Source organism: Scyliorhinus torazame, chromosome 3 (assembly GCF_047496885.1).
Source record: "Scyliorhinus torazame isolate Kashiwa2021f chromosome 3, sScyTor2.1, whole genome shotgun sequence".
NCBI classification, from domain to species: domain Eukaryota; kingdom Metazoa; phylum Chordata; class Chondrichthyes; order Carcharhiniformes; family Scyliorhinidae; genus Scyliorhinus; species Scyliorhinus torazame.
In genome coordinates this window covers 207007440-207027745 of record NC_092709.1, presented here as the reverse complement: position 1 = coordinate 207027745, position 20306 = coordinate 207007440, and the positions used below count along the sequence as shown (strand labels likewise).

The following is a 20306-nucleotide window of genomic DNA, read 5'->3' as shown; positions in this document are numbered from 1 at the left end:
GTACTTGTGGGAGGTGCTGAAGAGAGTCGGGTTTGGGAAGGGGTTTGTCAGGTGGGTTAGGCTATTGTACGAGGTCCCGATGGCGAGTGTGGCCACAAATAGGAGGAGGTCCGAGTACTTTCGGTTGCACCGAGGGACGAGACAGGGGTGTCCCCTGTCCCCCCGCTCTTCGCACTGGCGATTGAACCCCTGGCTATGGCACTGCGGGAGTCGAGGAACTGGAGGGGGTTGGTGCGGGGTGGGGAGGAGCATAGAGTGTCGCTCTATGCGGACGACTTGCTGCTATATGTGGCGGACCCGGTGGGGGGAATGCCGGAGGTAATGAGGATCCTCAGTGAGTTCGGGGATTTCTCAGGGTACAAGCTCAACATGGGGAAGAGCGAGTTGTTCGTGGTTCACCCAGGGGACCAGGAGAGTGGGATTGGCTTCAGGTATTTGGGGGCCCAGGTGGCCAGGAGTTGGGGGGCCCTGCATAGACTTAATTTCACGAGGCTGGTGGAGCAAGTGGAGGAGGAGTTTAAGAGGTGGGACGCGTTGCCGCTGTCCCTGGCGGGTAGGGCGCAGTCAGTCAAGATAATGGTGCTACCAAGGTTTTTGTTCCTGTTCCAGTGCCTCCCCATTCTTATCCCGAAGGCCTTCTTTAGGCGGATCAACAGGAGCATAACGGGGTTTGTGTGGGCGCAAGGGACTCCAAGGGTGAGAATGGTGTTCCTGGAGCGGAGTAGGGATGCGGGGGGGGGGGGGGCCTGGCGCTGCCCAACCTCTGTGGGTACTACTGGGCCGCCAATGCAGTGATGGTGCGCAAGTGGGTGATGGAGGGGGAGGGGGCTGCATGGAAGAGGCTGGAGACGGCGTTGTGTGAGGGTACGAGTCTGGAGGCGCTGGCAACGGCACCGCTGCCGCTCCCTCCAATAAGGGATACCACGAGCCCGGTGGTGGCGGCTACCCTCAAAATCTGGAGGCACTGGAGGTGGCACAGGGGGGAAGTTGGGGCCTCGGTGCGGACCCCAATACGGGGGAACCACCGGTTTGTCCCAGGGAGAATAGATGGAGGGTTTTCGGGGTGGCACAGGGCAGGGATAAGAAGGTTGGGGGACCTGTTTGTGGATGGGAAGTTCGCGAGCCTGGGTGAGCTGGAGGAGAAGTACGGGCTCCCCCCGGGGAACACCTTTAGGTATCTACAGGTAAGGGCGTTTGCCAGGCGGCAAGTGGTGGAATTCCCGCTGCTGCTGCCACACACGGTACAGGACAGGGTGCTCTCGGGGGTGTGGGTTGGAGAGGGGAAGATCTCGGCAACATACCAGGTGATGCAGGAGGAGGAGACCTCGGTGAAGGAGCTGAAAGGTAAGTGGGAGGATGAGTTGGGGGAGGAGAACGAGGAGGGGACGTGGGCAGATGCCCTTGGGAGGGTGAATTCTTCCACTTTGTGCACAAGTCTCAGCCTCATACAGTTTAAGGTGCTGCACAGGGCACACATGACCGGGACAAGGATGAGCCGGTTTTGTGGGGGTGAGGACAGGTGTGTTCGGTGCTCAGGGAGCCCAGCAAACCACACCCATATGTTCTGGGCATGCCCAGCGTGGAGGAATTTTGGAAGGGCGTAGCAAGGACAGTGTCGAGGGTGGTAGGATCCAGGGTCAAACTGGGCTGGGGGCTCGCAATATTTGGGGTTGCAGGGGAGCCGGGAGTGCAGGAGGCGAAAGAGTCCGGTATTCTGGCATTTGCGTCCCTGGTAGCCCGGCGAAGGATTCTTCTTCAGTGGAAGGATGCTAGGTCCCCAAGCGTGGAATCCTGGATCAACGATATGGCGGGGTTTATTAAATTGGAGAGGGTGAAATTTGCCTTAAGGGGATCGGTGCAAGGGTTTTTCAGGCGGTGGCAATCGTTCTTGGACTTCCTGGCAGAACGGTAGGCAATGGTCAGCAGCAGCAGCAACCCGGGGGGGGGGGTTCTATTTTATTTTTGTTTGTCTATACTGGGGGATCTGAGGGGGTGTATACATTTGACATGTTTGCTATGTGTTAATTCGGGGTGTTAATTTATTATTTATGTATAGGGGGGAGGGGGGCACGGGGCTGTTTTGTTTTGTTTTGTATTTAATTCTATTGGGTTCCTTTTACATTTTGCTGTTGATATTTTGTGAAAACTTTAATAAAAATTATTTGAAAAAAAAAAAAAAATTGCAGAATTCCAACATTAGACGAGAAGACAATGGTTCTGTCCCATCCTATGGTGTTACATCATGCAAATCAAGCAACATGAGACTGGGGGCAGTTTAACATGAGTCAAGACACTGACTCATGGGTCAGATTATCCTTTCCAAATTTACTCTCTCATGAGGCCTCAAGAGAAATCACTGAAAAGGCTAATTTAAAACCCATGAACATTGTTCATTCAATCTATATATAATTATTAAATTATTTAAGCATTTGTCACATTTTATTGTGCTTCATTTCCTCCATTTAATTGGAAAACTTTAACTACACAGTATCAACTTGACTCAGTGGTAACATGCTCACCAGAAGGCTTAAACACTCCTCAATTCCAGTATGTATCTGGATGGGCATCCGTTATATTACTGAGGAAGTGCTATATTATTGGAAGTGTTATCTTTTGGATGAAACATTAAAACAATGCCCTATGTCTCTTTAAGTCAACTTCAAACCGAAAAGGCACTTTGTGTACAATATTCGCATCACGCATTTTGTGACTGTCCTGATAGGGGGATATTCAGAACTTGGGTCCAGAAATGGGGTCCAAGATGTAGCAGGCAATTTAGGGGTTAAACAGACTGAAGGAAAAGACTACTAGTAGCAGAGTCAGAGGGATACGCCAACAGCCTGAGTTACCTTGTCCCATTCAGACTTAATCTCATTAGCGGGAATAGACAGGATATCCTGTTCAGCCAGGATGATCTACTCAAGATCCATTGTCATTCAAGACTATCTTGTTTGACCAGTCATCAGCCTATCACCGAGTCGGATTACCTCTTTGTCCATTAATGGAAGGTTAGTTGGATATAAATGGCAGAGCTCTGTTCTTTTGTATACACGGGAGTAGGCAATCAGCCAAGGTAACAAGAATAGATTCAAGTCTGGCCGCCTCAGAGGAGAGCCTTTGTTTGAAGGGGTGGGCGGAGCTCAGAGAGACTAGACAGACAGGAAATGGTGTTTGAAACAGTTACAGGAAGAAGGCTGTGGAAACTGAGCAGGGAAGTCATGAAAGTTGCCACCAAGGCAGGCTTTCAATGCAGGTATTGTCTTTGTCTGTTTGTAACATGGAAAGAGAGCTGCATGTTTATATTAAGTGTTGTGGTTAAAAAGGTTAAAAAATTGCTTGTAATCTGTTATTATTAGAGCTGAAGTAAAAGTTTAAATATTGGTTTCTTCTCTTTTGTTTTAATAAAATTTGTTTATATTATCACTCCTGGAACAAATTGATTTTCTCCGCACTGCATTAAAATGTAAAAACGTTACGCGTCTGGTTCAGTATCTTAGCCGTTGTTGAGGGCTGACTAGGCATCCGAGACAGTGACTGATATATTGAATGGATTATTTTAGAATGTAGAAGGAAAAAGTTTCTGGCAGTCAGTTTGATTTACAAAAAAAAAATTAAAAATCAAGATATATAATTATAATTTTTAAAAACGATTTCCATTTGCTTTCTTCAAAAAAGTAGCACATCAAGAGTTTGTGTTCAAATACAACTATCTCACCTGCCTCTGGAATTTTCTCATCCCACGATCTGATTTTTCCAGTTCATTCTTCAGATCATCAACGGTAGCTTGAAGATCCAGTATTCTGGAAAAAAAAAAAATCACAAAAGTCACAAGTGAAGTTCAAATAAAGATTGCTGTCACTTTTGAGATGAACAAGAATATACTAGAGGGAGAACAAATTCAGTAAAAAAAAAAAAAATCAAATTACAGAACAAGGTGGCACAATCTTAAACTTAGCACTGGGTCATTTTGCAAAATTTCCAAATTCTCTCTCAATTCTTTGAGAACAACTGAAGCCACAAGGAGTTCAAACAAAGGAGACTGAGAAAGAAATATCAGTGGTTTCAGAGGCCAAGGACCAATCCTAACTCCTGGAAACACCTGTCAAGTGTGCAGTCGGGCGATGCAGCTTTGGGATCGGGCTCACCGGCCACGCAAGGACCCACAGAACCTAAGACCAGTGGCACGAAGTTTCTTAGGTGGACATTCATACTAGTTAGCAATAGATCACTGAAGAAGACAACTAGATTAATGCCAGGAATGAGCAGACTGACTTATGAAGAAAGGTTGGAGATGCTTGGTTTGTATCCACTAGTTTAGAAGAGCAAGAGGTGACTTGATCAAAACATTTAAGGTCCTGAGGGGTATGGACTGGTGGATGTAGAGAGGATGTTTCCCCTTGTTGGACAATCCAGAACTAGGGGCCACTTTTAAAAAATAAGGCGTTGCTCATTTAAGGCAGAGATGAGGAGAACTTCTATGTGTTAGAGGGTTGCGAGTCTCTGGAACTCTCTTCGTCAAAGGGCAGTGGAAGCAGAATATTTTTAAGTCAGAGCCAGATTGATTCTTGATTAACAAGGGACTGAATTTTTATTGAGGGTAGGCAGGAATGTGGGGTTAAAGTTACCATCAGATCAGCCATGATCTTATTGAAAGGCGGAGCAGGTTCAAAGAACTGAGTGACCTTCTCCTACTCTTAATTTGTATGTTTGTATCTATCAGTTGGGTTGAAATCTGCATTTTCTTTGGTCGGATTCTTTGTCCAGTTCTCTGTTGGTCGGGAAGGAAGAATTCATGGGGAGATATGATACATTCCAGTAGCTGCTCAATGGAGCCTGATTCATGCTTTTGTTTAATTACATAATGGTTAGAAAAAGAAGCATTACAGATCAGAGGGGATGCAACATCAACTTAGGGTCATGACCTGATAATGCAATGGAGTCGTGGGGCTTGATCAAGCCCATACAAACATTATGGCAGAGGGAGGCCATTAGGCCCATTGAGTCTTTGCCAGTTCTCTGTAGAACAATCTAGTCAGTCTCCCTGTATGGGTTGTTATGGGCGGGGGGTTTTCAGAACCTCAAAATGTATCATGGAGTTCAACCAACCTCCCCCTTTAATGCTATTGTTGCTTTTCTGAGCACACGGCTTGTTCTCCAGATGTGATAGTACAGTTATGGACACGTGGGTTTTTAAACACAAAACAATGTTTATTCCATGAACTCAACTTAACCTCTTAAATAAACATTGGATCTCTTAACACCCCTTACTTCAAAGATAACCCCGAAAATATTACAACACTAAATAATACTTCATTTATTCCTTTCAACATCCATGAGACTTAACACCTTTAAACAGAAACACATCAGGTTAAAGGCTTTACTATTATGAGTTTAAATCACCCAAATGATCCGGGAATAGTCTTTCATGGCAGAGATCACAGCAGATCCAGCTCACTGCAAACACAGACACACACCCAAGCTCTTTTCATACTGAAACTACAAAATGGCTGAACTGAGCTCACCTCCACCCAGTCTCTGACATCACTGTTTTCTTAAAGGTACATTGCTTAAACATCCATTTCGTAAAGGTACTCTCACATGACAGGGTTCTCCTTCATTAACTCAAGCCACTCCAAGTACTTGTTGATTTTTTTAACAAAAGATTATTGTTTCTAAAACAATTTCCACCACTGATATTAAACTGGTTGACGAGGTCTGTCTTTACACCTTTTCTTGAATAAGGGTGTCACACTTGTCACTCGCTAATCCTCTGGCACTTTCCCCTATCTCAGGAAAATTGGAAAGCCCTTCCACCATCTCCAAAGTCTCTTCCTTTGGGAACTTGCCTCGCAAAGCCATCTGGACCACTTGGAAGCACAGCCAACCTTTTCAGTACATCCTGTCAATTTTCACCCCATCCATTGCCTTTACCATGCCTGCTTCTACTGATATTTTGTTTGCATCCTTTTTCTTCGTAAACACTGATGCAAGGTACTCATATCGCCCTATTTGCCCCTAATTTAGATTTAAATTTATTGTCACGTATACCGAGGTACAGGGAAAGGTATTGTTCTGTGTATAGTCCAGGCAGATGGTTCCATACATGAAAAACATAGGACAAACGATAAATTCACAGGGTAAATACAGACATTGACTCCAGATGAAAGTGCTACAACAGTAGAGGAGATGAGTAGAGAGATCAGTTCAGTCCATAAGAGGGGCATACAGGAGTCTGGTAACAGTGGGGATGCTGTTTTTGAATCTGTTAGTGCGTGTTCTCAGACTTTTGTATCTCCTGCCTGATGGAAGAGGTTGGAAGAGAGACTAACCCGGGTAGGAAGGGCCTTTGATTATGCTGCCTGCTTTCCCAAGGCAGCGGGAGGCGTAGACAGAGTCAATGGACGACAGACAGGTTTGCGTGATGGACTGAGCTGTGTTCACAACTCACTGTAGCTTCTTACGGACTTGGGCCGAGCAGTTGCCATACCAAGATGTGATGCAGCCAGATAGGATGCTTTCTATGGTACATCTGCAAAACTTGGTAAGAGTCAATGTGGAAATGCTGAATTTCCTTAGTTTCCTGAGTAAGTATGGGCATTGTGCTTTCTTGGTCATAGTGGGTGGACCAGGACAGATTGCTGGTGATGCGTACACCTAGGAATTTGAAGCTGTCAACCATCTCCACCTAGACACCATTGATGCAGATGGGTGTGTACGACACTTCCCTATCTGAAGTCGATGACCAGCACCTTAGTTTTGCTAACATTGAGGGAGAGATTCTTGTCATTGCACCATGCAACTAGGTTCTCTACTCTGACTCATCGTGATTTGAGATCCAACCCACTAGTGGTGTTAGCAGTAAACTTGTAGATGGAGTTGGAGCTGAATTTTGCCCCTCAGTCGTCTGAGTATAAGGAATATAGTAGGGGACTAAGCAGCTTTGCAGGGCCCCAGTATTGAGGATTATCATGGAGGAGGTGTTTTTGTTTATCCTTACTGATTGTGGTCAATGGGTGGAATATCCGGCTGCAGAGGGAGAAGCCAAGGCCTAGGTTTTGGAGTTTGGATATGACCTTGCCTGGGATTTATGGTGTTGAAGGCGGAGCTGTAGTCAATGAATAGGATTCTGACATAGGAGTCCCTGTTTTCGAGCTGTGCTAGGGATGAGTGTAGGGCCAGGGAGATAGGGTCTGCTGCGGACCGGTTGTGGCAGTGTGCGAATTGCACTGGATCAAGGCATTCTGGAAGTTTGGAGTTGATGCGTCTCATGGGGGTTACTGGGATAGGATAGAGACGTGGGCTTGAGTAGGGTGCTCTTGGTAAGGGCTGGCATAGGCTTGATGGGCCGAATGGCCTCCTTCTGCACTGTAAATTCTATGATTCTATGAATCTATGGCCAACCTCTCAAAGCACTTCAAATGGATAAGATATCAAGCCCATCGGACGGTAGTCGTCGAGGCATGTTGACTGGTTCTTCTTTGGCACCGATATGATAATAGTCTTCTTAAAGCAGGTGGGAACCTTGGAACGGAGTAGGGAGAGGTTGAAGATGTCTGCGAAAACACCTGCCAGTTGGTCCGCGCAGGATCTGAGTGAACGACCAGGGACTCCATCAGGACCTGTTGTTTTCCGTGGGTTCACTTTCAAGAAGGCCGATCTGACTTCTGAGGCTGTGACGGTAGATGTGAGCGTGTCCGAGGTTGTTGGGGCAATTGACAATGTTTTGTTGGCTCCCTGCTCGAAACGAGTATAGAAAGCATTGAGTTCATTGGAGAAGGGTATTCTGTGCTGGAGATTCTATTCAGCTTTGCTTTGTAGCCCGTTATATTGTTTAAGACTTGCCATAACCGAAGAGAATCCATGTCATTAGTCTGTGACTCTAGCTTAGTCTGGTAATGTCTCTTGCCGTCCCTAATGGCTTTGTAGAGGTCATACCTAGATTTCTTGATCGGTCAGGGTTGCCTGCCTTGAACGCCTCAGACCTGGACTTCAGTACGGAGTGAATCTCCTGGTTAAACCATGGTTTAAGTTTGGGGAATGCACTACCTTCTGTGGCACGCAATTTTCGACACACTTGTCTAGGAAAGCCACTGAGTTCTTGAATATGGACCAGTCCACTGACTTCAAGCAGTCGCTGTAGGGGCTCTTCTGTGGCCTTGGACCATCATTGCGCGACCTTCTTAACCGGATACGACCGCTTAAGTTTCTGCTTATATGGTGGGAGAATGAGCACTGTCGTGTGGTCCGATTTTCCGAAATGCGATCAGGGGATGGATCAGTAAGTGCCATTTGTGTAGCAGGGGCCAAGGATGTTGGGGCTCCTGGTGGGACAGGGGATGCGTTGGTGGAATTTTGACAGTACAGAGGTTGGCCTGGTTGAAGTCCCCAGCCACGATGAATAAGGCCTCTGGGTATTCTGTTTCACTTATTTATAGCGGTCTAATAAGATCCACTCAACCTCTTATTACCCACTTACTATTTACATGTAGAAGATTTTTGGGTTCTCTTCTATGTTAACTGCCATTCTATTCACATTTGCTTCCTATGCTAGCTAATTCTCTGTAGCTCCCTTTTAAACTCATTGCTTTTGACCTGGCTCTTGCTTAAACAATTCACCTGACACACACTATCCAACCTCTTTTTCTGTTTCATCATATTTCCAACTCCATTGTTACCCAAGAGCTCTGGCTTTGATTTTCCTGCCATTCCTCCTTGTTGAATGTACCTGGCTTGTACCTGAAGCATCTCCTGCTTTAAGATCACCCATTGTTCTTTTACAGTTTCCCCCGTCAGTTTTTGGCTCCATTTTACCCTAGCTAGATCCCTTCTCTCATTGACGTTAACCCTCTTCCCATTTAGAAATCATATTTTAGATTATTCCCTGCTCTTCTCCATTATTAGGCTAAACCTTATGAATCACAGACACTTGATTCCCCAGTTCCGAATGAGCAATACTTCCTTTCTAGTTGGACTGAGAACATATTGATAAAGGAAATTATCCTGAGCACATTTCAGAACCCTCTTCTCACCATTTACTCTAACATGATCCCAATCAATATGTGATAATTAAAGTGTCCCAATATCACCACTCTCTAGTTCTTGCACAACTCTAATTTTCCTGCAGATTTGCTTTTCAATCTTTCTCTCACTATTTGGAGGCCTACAGAATGCTGAACTTGATGTTGAACCCAAGAAAATCTATAAGGAGAGACCCCTAAAATTTGAATAATGTTATTTATGAATTAATAACTGGTTTAGCTGGTTTAGCACACTGGGCTAAATCGCTGGCTTTTAAAGCAGACCAAGGCAGGCCAGCAGCACAGTTCAATTTCCATACCAGCCTTCCCGAACAGGCACCGGAATGTGGCGACTAGGGGCTTTTCACAGTAACTTCATTTGAAGCCTACTTGTGACAATAAGCGATTTTCACTTCATACTTGTCTTTCTGGAAGTATTCATTAATTTTTATTGCTTTCACAAACTTGCAATTCTTATTCTCCATCCATATCTATGTAGGTTCTACATGCTCCACTGTCCTGTGGATCATTTGTCAACAAGTAATTTCTGGAGATTCCTCTTTGCTGAACTGGTCTTTTGAACTGAGCTTATGAAAGCTCAGAATCCCATATTTTGCAATCGGATGTGGGACATGATCCACTTTAACCTTATTATAGCTTTGATCCAAAGCAATAACCTTGGACAATCATAGGCTCCATTTCAAACCTGGGATCTTTTAAAAAAATAAATTTAGAGTGCCCAATTCATTTTTTCCAAATAAGGGATAATTTAGCCAGGCCAATCCACCTACCCTGCATATCTTTAGGTTGTGGGGGCGAAACCCACGCAAACACAGGTATAATGTGCAAACTCCACACGGGCAGTGACCCAGAGCCTGGATCGAACCTGGGACCTCAGCGCCGTGAGACAGCAGTGCTAACCACTGCACCACCGACCAGGCTGCCACTTAAACTGGAATCTAATGTCCTAATTCACTGCCTTAATAATAAATTCTTTTATTTGTCATTAATAAGTTCTATATGAATTAAATTGATCTGTTCAATTATAAATACCTATTATCAGCCACACTCAAGAGGTCCATGAAATAAGGGTCTTCAGTGTGAATTTGTGGTGCTGATGCAATTCCAGATGGAGGAATTGGTTGATCAATTTGCATTCGCTGTCGACGAAATGGGATGGTGCGCTTTCTACCACCTGCAAAAGAAAAGAGACAATTTATTTAAAAAATAAATCTCAAATTTAAGATTTATTGCTATGTCCAGTTCTCTTCATTTTGTACTGTACTTACATTCCATGTTTGACACTGCACTAAGACTAATTTGCCAGATTCAGTTCCTTTAAGTTATGGTGCAGCTTTGAAATAACCTTGTGGTTTATTTAAACTACTCCAACACTTCACATCTCTATAGTTTAACAACATTTCGACCCCGATCTCAGTAAACATCCTCCATGCAGGAGTATTGAAAATTCTTGGTAACTGGGTTACACGGGTCTATTTGTTCTATGATGTCATTATGTGACCTAACTTTCTGTGATGTAATATTATTTGCTGAGCATTAACATGACTTTAGTATTATTGTGAGGGCATTACTGCAAGGTCATATTTTGTTCAGTCTTTCTGATCCATATATTTATGCCATAATTGGCCTCAGATTTACAATGCCACAGAGGAAACTGTCCATGTCTCATACTCCAAGACTTATCCAGTAATCTACCACTTGGAAATTGTGTACAAGAAGCTGTGTAGATGAAGATTTGTGAGACAGATATCAGGTTTGGGTGTAATGCCCCTGTGGTGAAATAGCTCATCAACCAATTGGGTGAAACACTAAAGACTGAATCACCGTTTTTATGAGGAGTGAGAAAATAAATGGTCAACTGACTGGGAAAAGTTTCATTACTCCTGATAATCATTTACTGCACGTAAAGCAGAAACATGAGTTCTTGTAATCACCGTGCTGATAATTTGCACATATAGGGACATAAGAACTGCTCTGGAGAAAAGAAATCCAGTCCAGCAGGTTGACCATGGCCCATTCCTTGCATTTATATGATAAAACGATAATGGAGTTTTTGACAAATCCTCACAAGCAAACACACTAACAGACCCAGATGAGGTGGGAAAACCTCCAGTGGTGGAAGCTTTGGGAACCAGAGGTGAGATTTGTCCAACTTTATCATTGGTCAAACAGCGGAACTCACTGCGTCAGAAACTCAGATGCTGAAGGAGCGGCTTTGAAAAGGCTCTTTAACTGAGCCACAGTAATAGCATCCCACCTCCAGGTTCCCCAGCCAATTGGGAAGGGCAGCAGGATGTGGTAATGTCACTGGACTAGTAACCCAGAGGTTCAAGGGATTCGGGTTGAATCTCATCTCAGCAGGTGGTGAAATTTGAATTCAATAAAAATCTGCAATTAAAAATGTCCAATGAAGACTGTAAAACCATTGTTGATTGCTGTAAACGCTAATGCCCTTTAGAGAAGGAAATGTCATCTTTACCTGGTCTGACCTACACCCAACTCCAGACCCACAAATCCAGACTCATAAATGCCCTCGGAAATGGCCAACCAAGCCACCATTGGAACAGGAGTAGGCCATTCAGCCTCTCGAGTCTGTTAGCCATTTAATGAGATTGTGATTGATCTGTGACCTAACTCCATATACCTGCCTTTGGCTTAATATATCCCTAAAGATATCCCATAATATTTTTGCTCAACAAGAATCTATCTATTGCAGATTTAAATTTAACAACTGTTCCAGCTTCCTCCTCACCTGAGGAAGGAGCAGCGCTCCGAAAGCTAGTGACATCGAAACAAACCTGTTGGACTTTAACCTGGTGTTGTAAGACTTCGTACTGTGCTCACCCTTTGAGTAAGAAGTGCTTCCTAACATCTCTCCTGAACAGTCTAGCCCTAATTTTTATACTATGCCCCCTGGTTTTAGAATCACCAACCAGTGGAAATAGTTTATCTTTATCTACCCTGTCTTTCCTTGATAATAATCTTAAATACTTCAGATCAGCTCACCCCTTAACCGTCTAAATTTGAGTGAAAAAGGGCCTAATTTGTGTAATCACTCTTCATAACTTAACCCCTGTAGTTCAGGTATAATTTTAGTAAACCTAAGTTGCACTCCCAAGGCCAAAATATCCTTCCCAAGGTATGGTGCCCAGACTGCTCACAGTACTCCAGGTCTAGCCAGGGTTTTGTATAGCTGCAGCATAACCCCCGTGTCTTTATATTCCAATCCTCTAGATATAAAGGATTTCCCTTTTTGATTATTTTCCACACTTGTTTGTGGCATTTTAAGGATCTATGCACCTGAACCTCCAAGTCTCTTTGGACATCTACTGTCCCCAAATTCTTTCTATTTAGAAAGTACAATGCTCTATCCTTTTTGGTCCAAAATGGATAACTTCACATTTGCTAGCATTGAATTCCATCTGCCATAAATTTGCCCAGTCACCTCGTCTGTCAATAGCAATTTTATCCTATCATCTAGGCTGTCTACAATGCCACCCAACTTTGTATCATGATCAAATTTGGATACATGACTTTCTGGATTGGATTGGATTTGTTTATTGTCACGTGTACTGAGGTACAGTGAAAAGTACTTTTCTGCGAACAGCTCAACAGATGAAAATACATGAAAAGAAAAGGAAATAAAAGGAAATACATAAAAGAAAATATATAATAGGGCAACACAAGGTACACAATGTAACTATGTAAGCACCGGCATCAGATGAAGCATACAGGGGTGTAGTGTTAATGAGGTCAGTTCATAAGAGGGTCGTTTAGGAGTCTGGTAACAGCGGGGAAGAAGCTGTTTTTGAGTCTGATTATACTTCTGTACTTTCTATAATGAATACTGTGAATAATTGAGGCCCTGTGGTACACCACTAGTCACCTCCTGCCAATTAGAGTAATTACCCATAATCCCCACACTATGTCGCCTGCCACTCAACCAATTTCCTAACCATGTCAATAATTTGCCCTCAATTCCGTGGGCTTCCACCTTAGTTAACAGTCTCTTATGTGGGGCTTTATCAAACACCTTCTGGAAGACCATATAAATAATATCTATAGACATTCCCCTGTCCATTACTTTAGTCACTTCTTCAAAACATTCAATAAGATTAGTCAGGCATGACCTTCCCTTCACAAACCCATGCTGGCTCTCCCTAAAACACCACAATTTTGAGGTGTTCAGTTACCTCATCCCTGATTATAGACTCCAGCATTTCCCTACCACAGATGTTAGGCTAACTGGTCTGTAATTCCTTGGCTTCTCACTTCCAGTCTTCTTAAAATGTGGAGTGACATGTGCAATTTTCCAATCCAGAGGGACTATACCTGAATCTAGGAAATTTAACACCTTTGGGTGGAAACCGTCAGGTCCTGGGGATTTGGCACTCTTAAGTTCCATTAATTTCCTAGTTACTGATGCTGTACTTACATTAATTGTATTAAGCCCCTGTCCTCTATTGACTGTTAATTTTTGGGGGACTTCCGGCAAATTATTCTCCTTTTCAAATGTAAATACTGAGGCAAAGTAATTGTTCTACATGTCTGCCATTTCCCCATTATCACTGACTATAGCTCTATTTTCACCTTTTAGTTTGCCTACATTGCTCTTGACCATCCGCTTTTTCCTTTATGTAACTATCAAACTTCTTATTGATTTTGATGTCCTTTGCAACTTTCCTTTCATAATCCCTTTTAGTAGCTCTGATAAGCTGCTTTGTGACCCTTTGCTGGTCTTTGTATCTATGTTTTGCGTTTTTGTAAACACTTTCTTTTAGTTTTATGCTGTCCCTAACCTCTTTAGCTGTCCATGGCTGTTTTTTACGAAGTGCAGCCTTTTCCTTTCAGTGATATATACTCGCTCTGTATCTGGTTAAATGTTTCTTTAAATATTCTCCACTGATCATCAGTCATTTGACCGATTAACAGATCTTCCCAGTTTACAGTCTCGGTCTCATTCTGTTAAAGTTACCCTTGCCCAAGTCTAAAATTCTGTATCTGAATCATGCTTTTCACTTTCAAACGCTGCACTGAATTTGCTCATGTTGTGATCACAATTTGATAAATGTTCTTGCACAGTTAGGCTGCTAATTAAATTTGGCTCATTACTCATAACTAAATCTAATATTGCCTGTCCCCTTGCTGCATCTAGAACATATTGCTGCAGGAAACTATCCCGGACACATTGCAGAAATTCACTACTTTTCTGACAGGTGCTTGTCTGTCTCTTCCAATCTATGTGTAAGTTAAATCCCCCATTAATACTAATTTCCTAATTTGCCTAATTTCTGCATTTATACATTCCAACACCTCAGAACTGCTACGAGGGGGTCAATACACAATACCCATCACAGTTTTAGATTCATTTTTGTTCCTCAGTTCCACTCATATGGTCTCCACTGGATGATTTCAAGGGCAATTAGGGATAGGCGATAAATGCTGGCCCAGCCAGCAACCCTCATATCCCATGAATGAATAGGAAAAGAAGCGTTTGGATCAGTGAAAGGAAGGATTTCTCCGAATGGGACCAGAGCATGAGTTATAATAGCAACAACAACCACAGGATTGGAGAGCAGACCTGGAAAGGCTGTTCCCAAGGTCCCTCACTCACACCTGGAGGTACTCCTGCAGGATCTGAGGAACTGCAGTGAGGTGAGCCTGCTCAAGAATAGAAGGGAATAATAAAAAGAATGTAATACAACTTCTCCAACTAAGTTGGTATGGATGGAAGTGGCTGAAGTAGCCAGCAGCAAGAGTTTGGTGTACCCAGAGGATCCAGAACTCAGGAAGACTTGACAGGTGAGTAGCATTACATTCTTAGCTGCCAAGCCCCACATTCTGTTTTTACACTGCACAGCATTCCTCAGGACAAAGCTTGCAGCTCCACTCATTCCACTCCCTTCAGGCACCTCTTCACAACCCCATACGAGTGTCAACACACCCTCATCCTATTGCCTTCACACATCGAGGCCCGCAGTCAACCTCCACAAATATTGCCTCCCACCACTCTACAGGAGCCATTAAAAATGCTCACATTTCTCTCTCCTTACAGGAAAAGAGAGCACCCAACCTTGGTGAGATGTCGAGGCCCGGTGTGAGTGGCCTTCCAGTGACAGGCACTTTGTCAGCCACAAGCAACGCTTGCCACCTACTCCATTGGAAAGGAGATCTTGTTCCAAGAGGCTGCAGATATCAGCAGCAACCTGCCTTAGGAGCTTGAGCCTCTGAGGTACTGGTACTCAGACATGGCAAGAGAGCTGATCATAGGATTGTACATGATATACACCACAGAAACAGGCAATTTGACCAAACAAGTACATGGAGGTGTTTTTGCTCCACTTGAACCTTCTCCCCTTACATTGATGGCCTCTAGTTATGCTATGTCCCCACTAGAGGATACATTTTCTTTGTATCCACTCTCAAAACTTTTCATAGCTAAGAACTCCATTAGGTCACCTTCATTTCCAACATGAAAGAGACCCAGCCTGTTAATCCTTTCCTGTATGTATACCCAAGCATTTCTGGTATAATTCTTGTAAAACCTCTCTGCACCTTCTCTAGTAGCTTCTATATCATTTTTATCATATGGTGACCAGAAATGCACACAGCACATTAGGATGGTTTAACCAAGATTCAAATTAGGTTTAGCATAACTCCCCTACTTTTCAATGTTATCCCTCTAGAAATAAAAACTATTGTTTAGTTGCTTTTTTATGGCCTTGCTACTTACTTGTGGCACAACCTTTAGTGATTAAAGTATTTGTACTCTGAGATCTCTTTGTTTTCTACCTGCACCTTTCAAGTAATAGCTGAGCTCTCTATTCTTCCTACCAAAATGTACCAACTCACATCTATGTCTTGATCTTCATTTGCCAATTATTTGTCCATTCTGCAAGTTTATCAAAGTCCTCCTGTAATTTGTGCAATCCTCCTCTATTTGATTATTTCCCCTAATTTGGTATCACCCACAAATTTAGAAAAGGTGTTTTTGATTTCAAAGTCCAAATTGTTAACTAAAATTGTGAACAGCAGTGGTCCCAGCACTGATCATTGTGGAATACTATTTCCCACTTTCTGCCACTCTGAATAACTATCCCTTATTACACCCATAGCTTTCTGTCTTCAAGCCAGCTAGTAATTCACATTCGCTGACCGTACTCGTATGGAGCACCTCATTAAGGCCTTTTGAAAATCCAACTAAGTTAACTCTACTGCATTACTAGTGTCTACTCTCTTTATTACCTCCTCAAAGAAATTGAAAAAGATTGGTCAAATGTTACTATCCTCATAGACCAATAACTTTTCAGGTCATGTCTGTTGTGGGTTAGCTTGTAGGTCTACAGAAATGATCCTCGCCTATGGTTTCCATTCATATGTCTGTCCTGATGATGTAGTTTTCCAGAATTCCTCGAAGCAGGAGGAGGCCTTTTGGCCCTTCGAGCCTGCTCCGCCATTTATCACGATCATGGCTGATCATCCAACTCAATAGCCTAATCCTGCTTTTTCCCCATTGCCTTTGATCCCATTCTCCCCAAGTGCTATATCTAGCCGCCTCTTGAATATATTCAAAGTGTTAGCATCAACTACTTCCTGTGGTAACGAATTCCACAGGCTCACCACTCTTTGTGTGAAGAAATGTCTCCTTATATGGTTTACCCTGCATCCTCAGACTGTGACCCCTGGTTCTAGACACATCCACCATTGGGAACATCTTCCCTGCATCTACCCTGTCTAGTCCTAGAACATAGAACCGTATAGCACAGAACAGGCCCTTCGGCCCTCGATGATGTGCCGAGTATTGTCCGAAACCAAGATCAAGCTACCCACTCCCTGTCATTCTGGTGTGCTCCATGTGCCTATCCAATGACCACTTGAAAGTTCCTAAAGTGTCCGACTCCACTATCACAGCAGGCAGTCATTCCACACCCTAACCACTCTGAGTAAAGAACCTACCTCGGACATCCCTCCTATATCTCCCACCCTGAATCTTATAGTTATGAATCTTATAGTTATGCCCCCTTGTAACAGCTACATCCATCCGAGGAAATAGTCTCGGAACGTCCACTCTATCTATCCCCCTCATTATCTTATAAACCTCTAATAAGTCGCCTCTCATCCTCCTCCGCTCCAAAGAGAAAAGCCCTAGCTCCCTCAACCTTTCCTCATAAGACCTATCTGCAAACCAGGCAGCATCCTGGTAAATCTCTTTTGCACCCTTTCCAATGCTTCCACATCCTTCCTATAATGAGGTGACCAGAATTGCACACAATACTCCAAACGTGGTCTCACTAGGGTCATGTATAGGTGCAGCATAATCCCGCGGCTCTTAAACTCAAGCCCCCTGTTAATAAACGCTAACACACTGTAAGCCTTCTTCACGGCTCTATCCACTTGAGTGGCAACCTTCAGAGATCTGTGGACATGAACCCCAAGGTCTCTCTGTTCCTCCACATTCCTCAGAACTCTGCCGTTGACCCTGTAATCCGCATTCAAATTTTTTCTACCAAAATGAATCACCTTGCACTTATCAGGGTTAAACTCCATCTGCCATTTTTCGGCCCAGCTCTGCATCCTATCAATGTCTCTTTGCAGCCTACAACAGCCCTCCACCTCATCCACTACTCTACCAATCTTGGTGACATCAGCAAATTTACTGACCCACCCTTCAGCCCCCTCCTCCAAGTCATTGATAAAGATCACAAATAGCAGAGGACCCAGCACTGATCCCTGTGGTACACCGCTGGTAACTGGTCTCCAGTCTGAAAATTTTCCACCACCACCCTCTGTCTTCTATGTGATAGCCAGTTACTTATCCAATTGGCCAAATTTCCCTCTATCCCACACCTCCTTACTTTCTTCATGAGCCAACCATGGGGAACCTTATCAAACGCCTTACTAAAATCCATGCATACGACATCAACTGCTCTACCTTCATCTACACTTAGTTACCTCCTCAAAGAATTCAATCAAATTTGTGAGGCAAGATCTACCCTTCACAAATCCGTGTTGACTATCCCGGATTAAGCTGCATCTTTCCAAATAGTCATAAATCCTATCCTTCAGGACCTTTTCCTTTATCTTACCGACCACCAAAGTAAGACTAACTGGCCTATAATTACCAGGGTCATTCCTCTTCCCTTTCTTGAACAGAGGAACAACATTCAGCACTCTGCAGTCCCCCGACACTATCCCCGTGGACAGCGAGGACCCAAAGATCAAAGCCAAAGGCTCTGCAATCTCACTCCTTGCCTCCCAAAGAACCCTTGGATATATCCCATCTGGCCCAGGGGACTTGTCGACCCTCAGGTTTTTCAAAATTGCTAATACATCCTTCCTCAGAACATCTACCTCCTCCAGCCTACCCGCCTGAATCACACTCTCATCCTCAAAAACATGGCCCCTCTCCTTTGTGAACACTGAAGAAAAGTATTCATTCAATGCCTCTCCTATTTCTTCTGATTCCATGCACAAGTTCCCACTACTGTCCTTGACCGGCCCTCCCTTCACCCTGGTCATTCTTTTATTTCTCACATAAGAGTAAATAACCTTGGGGTTTTCCTTGATCCGACCCGCCAAGGACTTCTCATGCCCCCTCCTAGCTCTCCTAAGCCCTTTTTTCAGCTCATTCCTTGCTACCTTGTAACCCTCAAGCGACCCTACTGAACCTTGTTTTCTCATCCTTACATACTCTTCCTTTTTCCTCTTGACAAGACAGTCAACCTCTTTTGTGACCATGGTTCCCTCACACGGCCATTTCCTCCCTGCCTGACAAGGACATGCCTATCAAGGACACGCAATATTTGTTCCTTGAACAAGCTCCACTTTTCATTTGTGCCTTTCCCTGATAGTTTCCGTTCCCATCTTAGTCTCCCTAATTCTTGCCTAATCGCATCATAATTACTCCTCCCCCAATTATAAACCTTGCCCTGCCGTATGGCCCTACCCCTCTCCATTCAATAGTGAAAGACACCGAATTGTGGTCACTATCTCCAAAGTGCTCTCCCACAAACAAATCTAACACTTGGCCACGTTCATTACCCAGTACCAAATCCAATGTGTCCCCTCCTCTTGTCGGCCAATCCACATATTGTGTCAGGAAACCCTCCTGCACACTCTGTATAAAAACCTCCCCATCCGAACTGTTCGACCTATAGAGGTTCCAATCAATATTTGGAAAGTTAAAGTCACCCATGACAACTACCCTGAGACCTCCACACCTATCCATAATCTGTTTTGCAATTTCTTCCCCCACATCTCTATTACTATTTGGGGGCCGATAGAAAACTCCTTACAATGTGACCGCTCCTTTCCTATTTCTAACTTAGGCCCATATTGCCTCAGTAGGCAGATCCCCTTCAAACTGCCTTTCTGCAGCCGTTAAACTATCCTTGATTAACAATGCTACTCCTCCAACTCTTTTATCACCTTCCCTACTCTTACTGAAACATCTATACCCCGGAACTTCCAACAACCATTCCTGTCCCTGCTGTACCCATGTCTCCGTGATGGCCACAACATCATAGTCCCAAGTACCAATCCACGCTCCAAGTTCACCTACCTTATTCCGGATGCTCCTTGCATTGAAGTAGACACACTTCAACCCACCTTTCTGTCTGCCGGTACACTCCTGCGACCTTGATACCCTCCTCAGTACCTCACTACTCTCAACACTGGCTTCTGGACTACAGCTCGTTTTCCCAGCTCCCTGACAAATTAGTTTAAACCCCCCCGAAGAGCCGTAGCAAATTTCCCTCCCAGGATATTGGTGCCCCTCTGGTACAGGTGCAAACCATCCTGTCTGTACAGGTCCCACCTTCCCCAGAATGTGCTCTAATTATCCACATACCTGAAACCCTCCCTCCTACACCATCCCTGCAGCCACGTGTTTATCTGCACTCTCTCCCTGTTCCTCATCTCACTAGCACGTGGCACCGGCAACAAACCAGAGATTACAACATGGTTTGTCCTGGCTCTCAGCTTCCACCCTAGCTCCCTAAATTCCTGATTTAATCCCCGTCCCTTCTCTTACCTGTGTCGTTGGTACCGATGTGTACCACGACTTGTGACTGCTCCCCCTCCCCTTTAAGGATTCTGAAAACACTGTCCGAGACATCACAGACCCTGGCACCCGGGAGGCAACATACCATCCGTGAGTCTCTTTCATTGCCACAGAACCGTCTATCTGTCCCTCTAACTATCGAGTCCCCAATAACTATTGCTCTCCTGCTCTCCCTCCTTCCCTTCTGAGCCACAGGGATGGACTCA

General features: G+C 44.2%; 1 protein-coding gene across 4 annotated transcripts in view; it reads right to left on the bottom strand.

Annotated features, from left to right (window-relative positions):
* Positions 1-20306, bottom strand: part of cep135 (centrosomal protein 135) — a 215817-nt gene that overhangs the window by 150005 nt on the left and 45506 nt on the right. For 3 of the 4 annotated variants that reach the window (XM_072496794.1, XM_072496792.1, XM_072496793.1), the window contains exons 5-6: positions 10071-10212; positions 3716-3800 (exon numbers count right to left, since the gene is read on the bottom strand). In XM_072496794.1, the coding sequence (XP_072352895.1) occupies positions 3716-3800; positions 10071-10212 (227 nt within the window). Of the gene's footprint in view, positions 1-3715; positions 3801-10070; positions 10213-10306; positions 10428-20306 lie in introns of those variants that run through there. The other variant, XM_072496795.1, reaches the window with a different exon arrangement.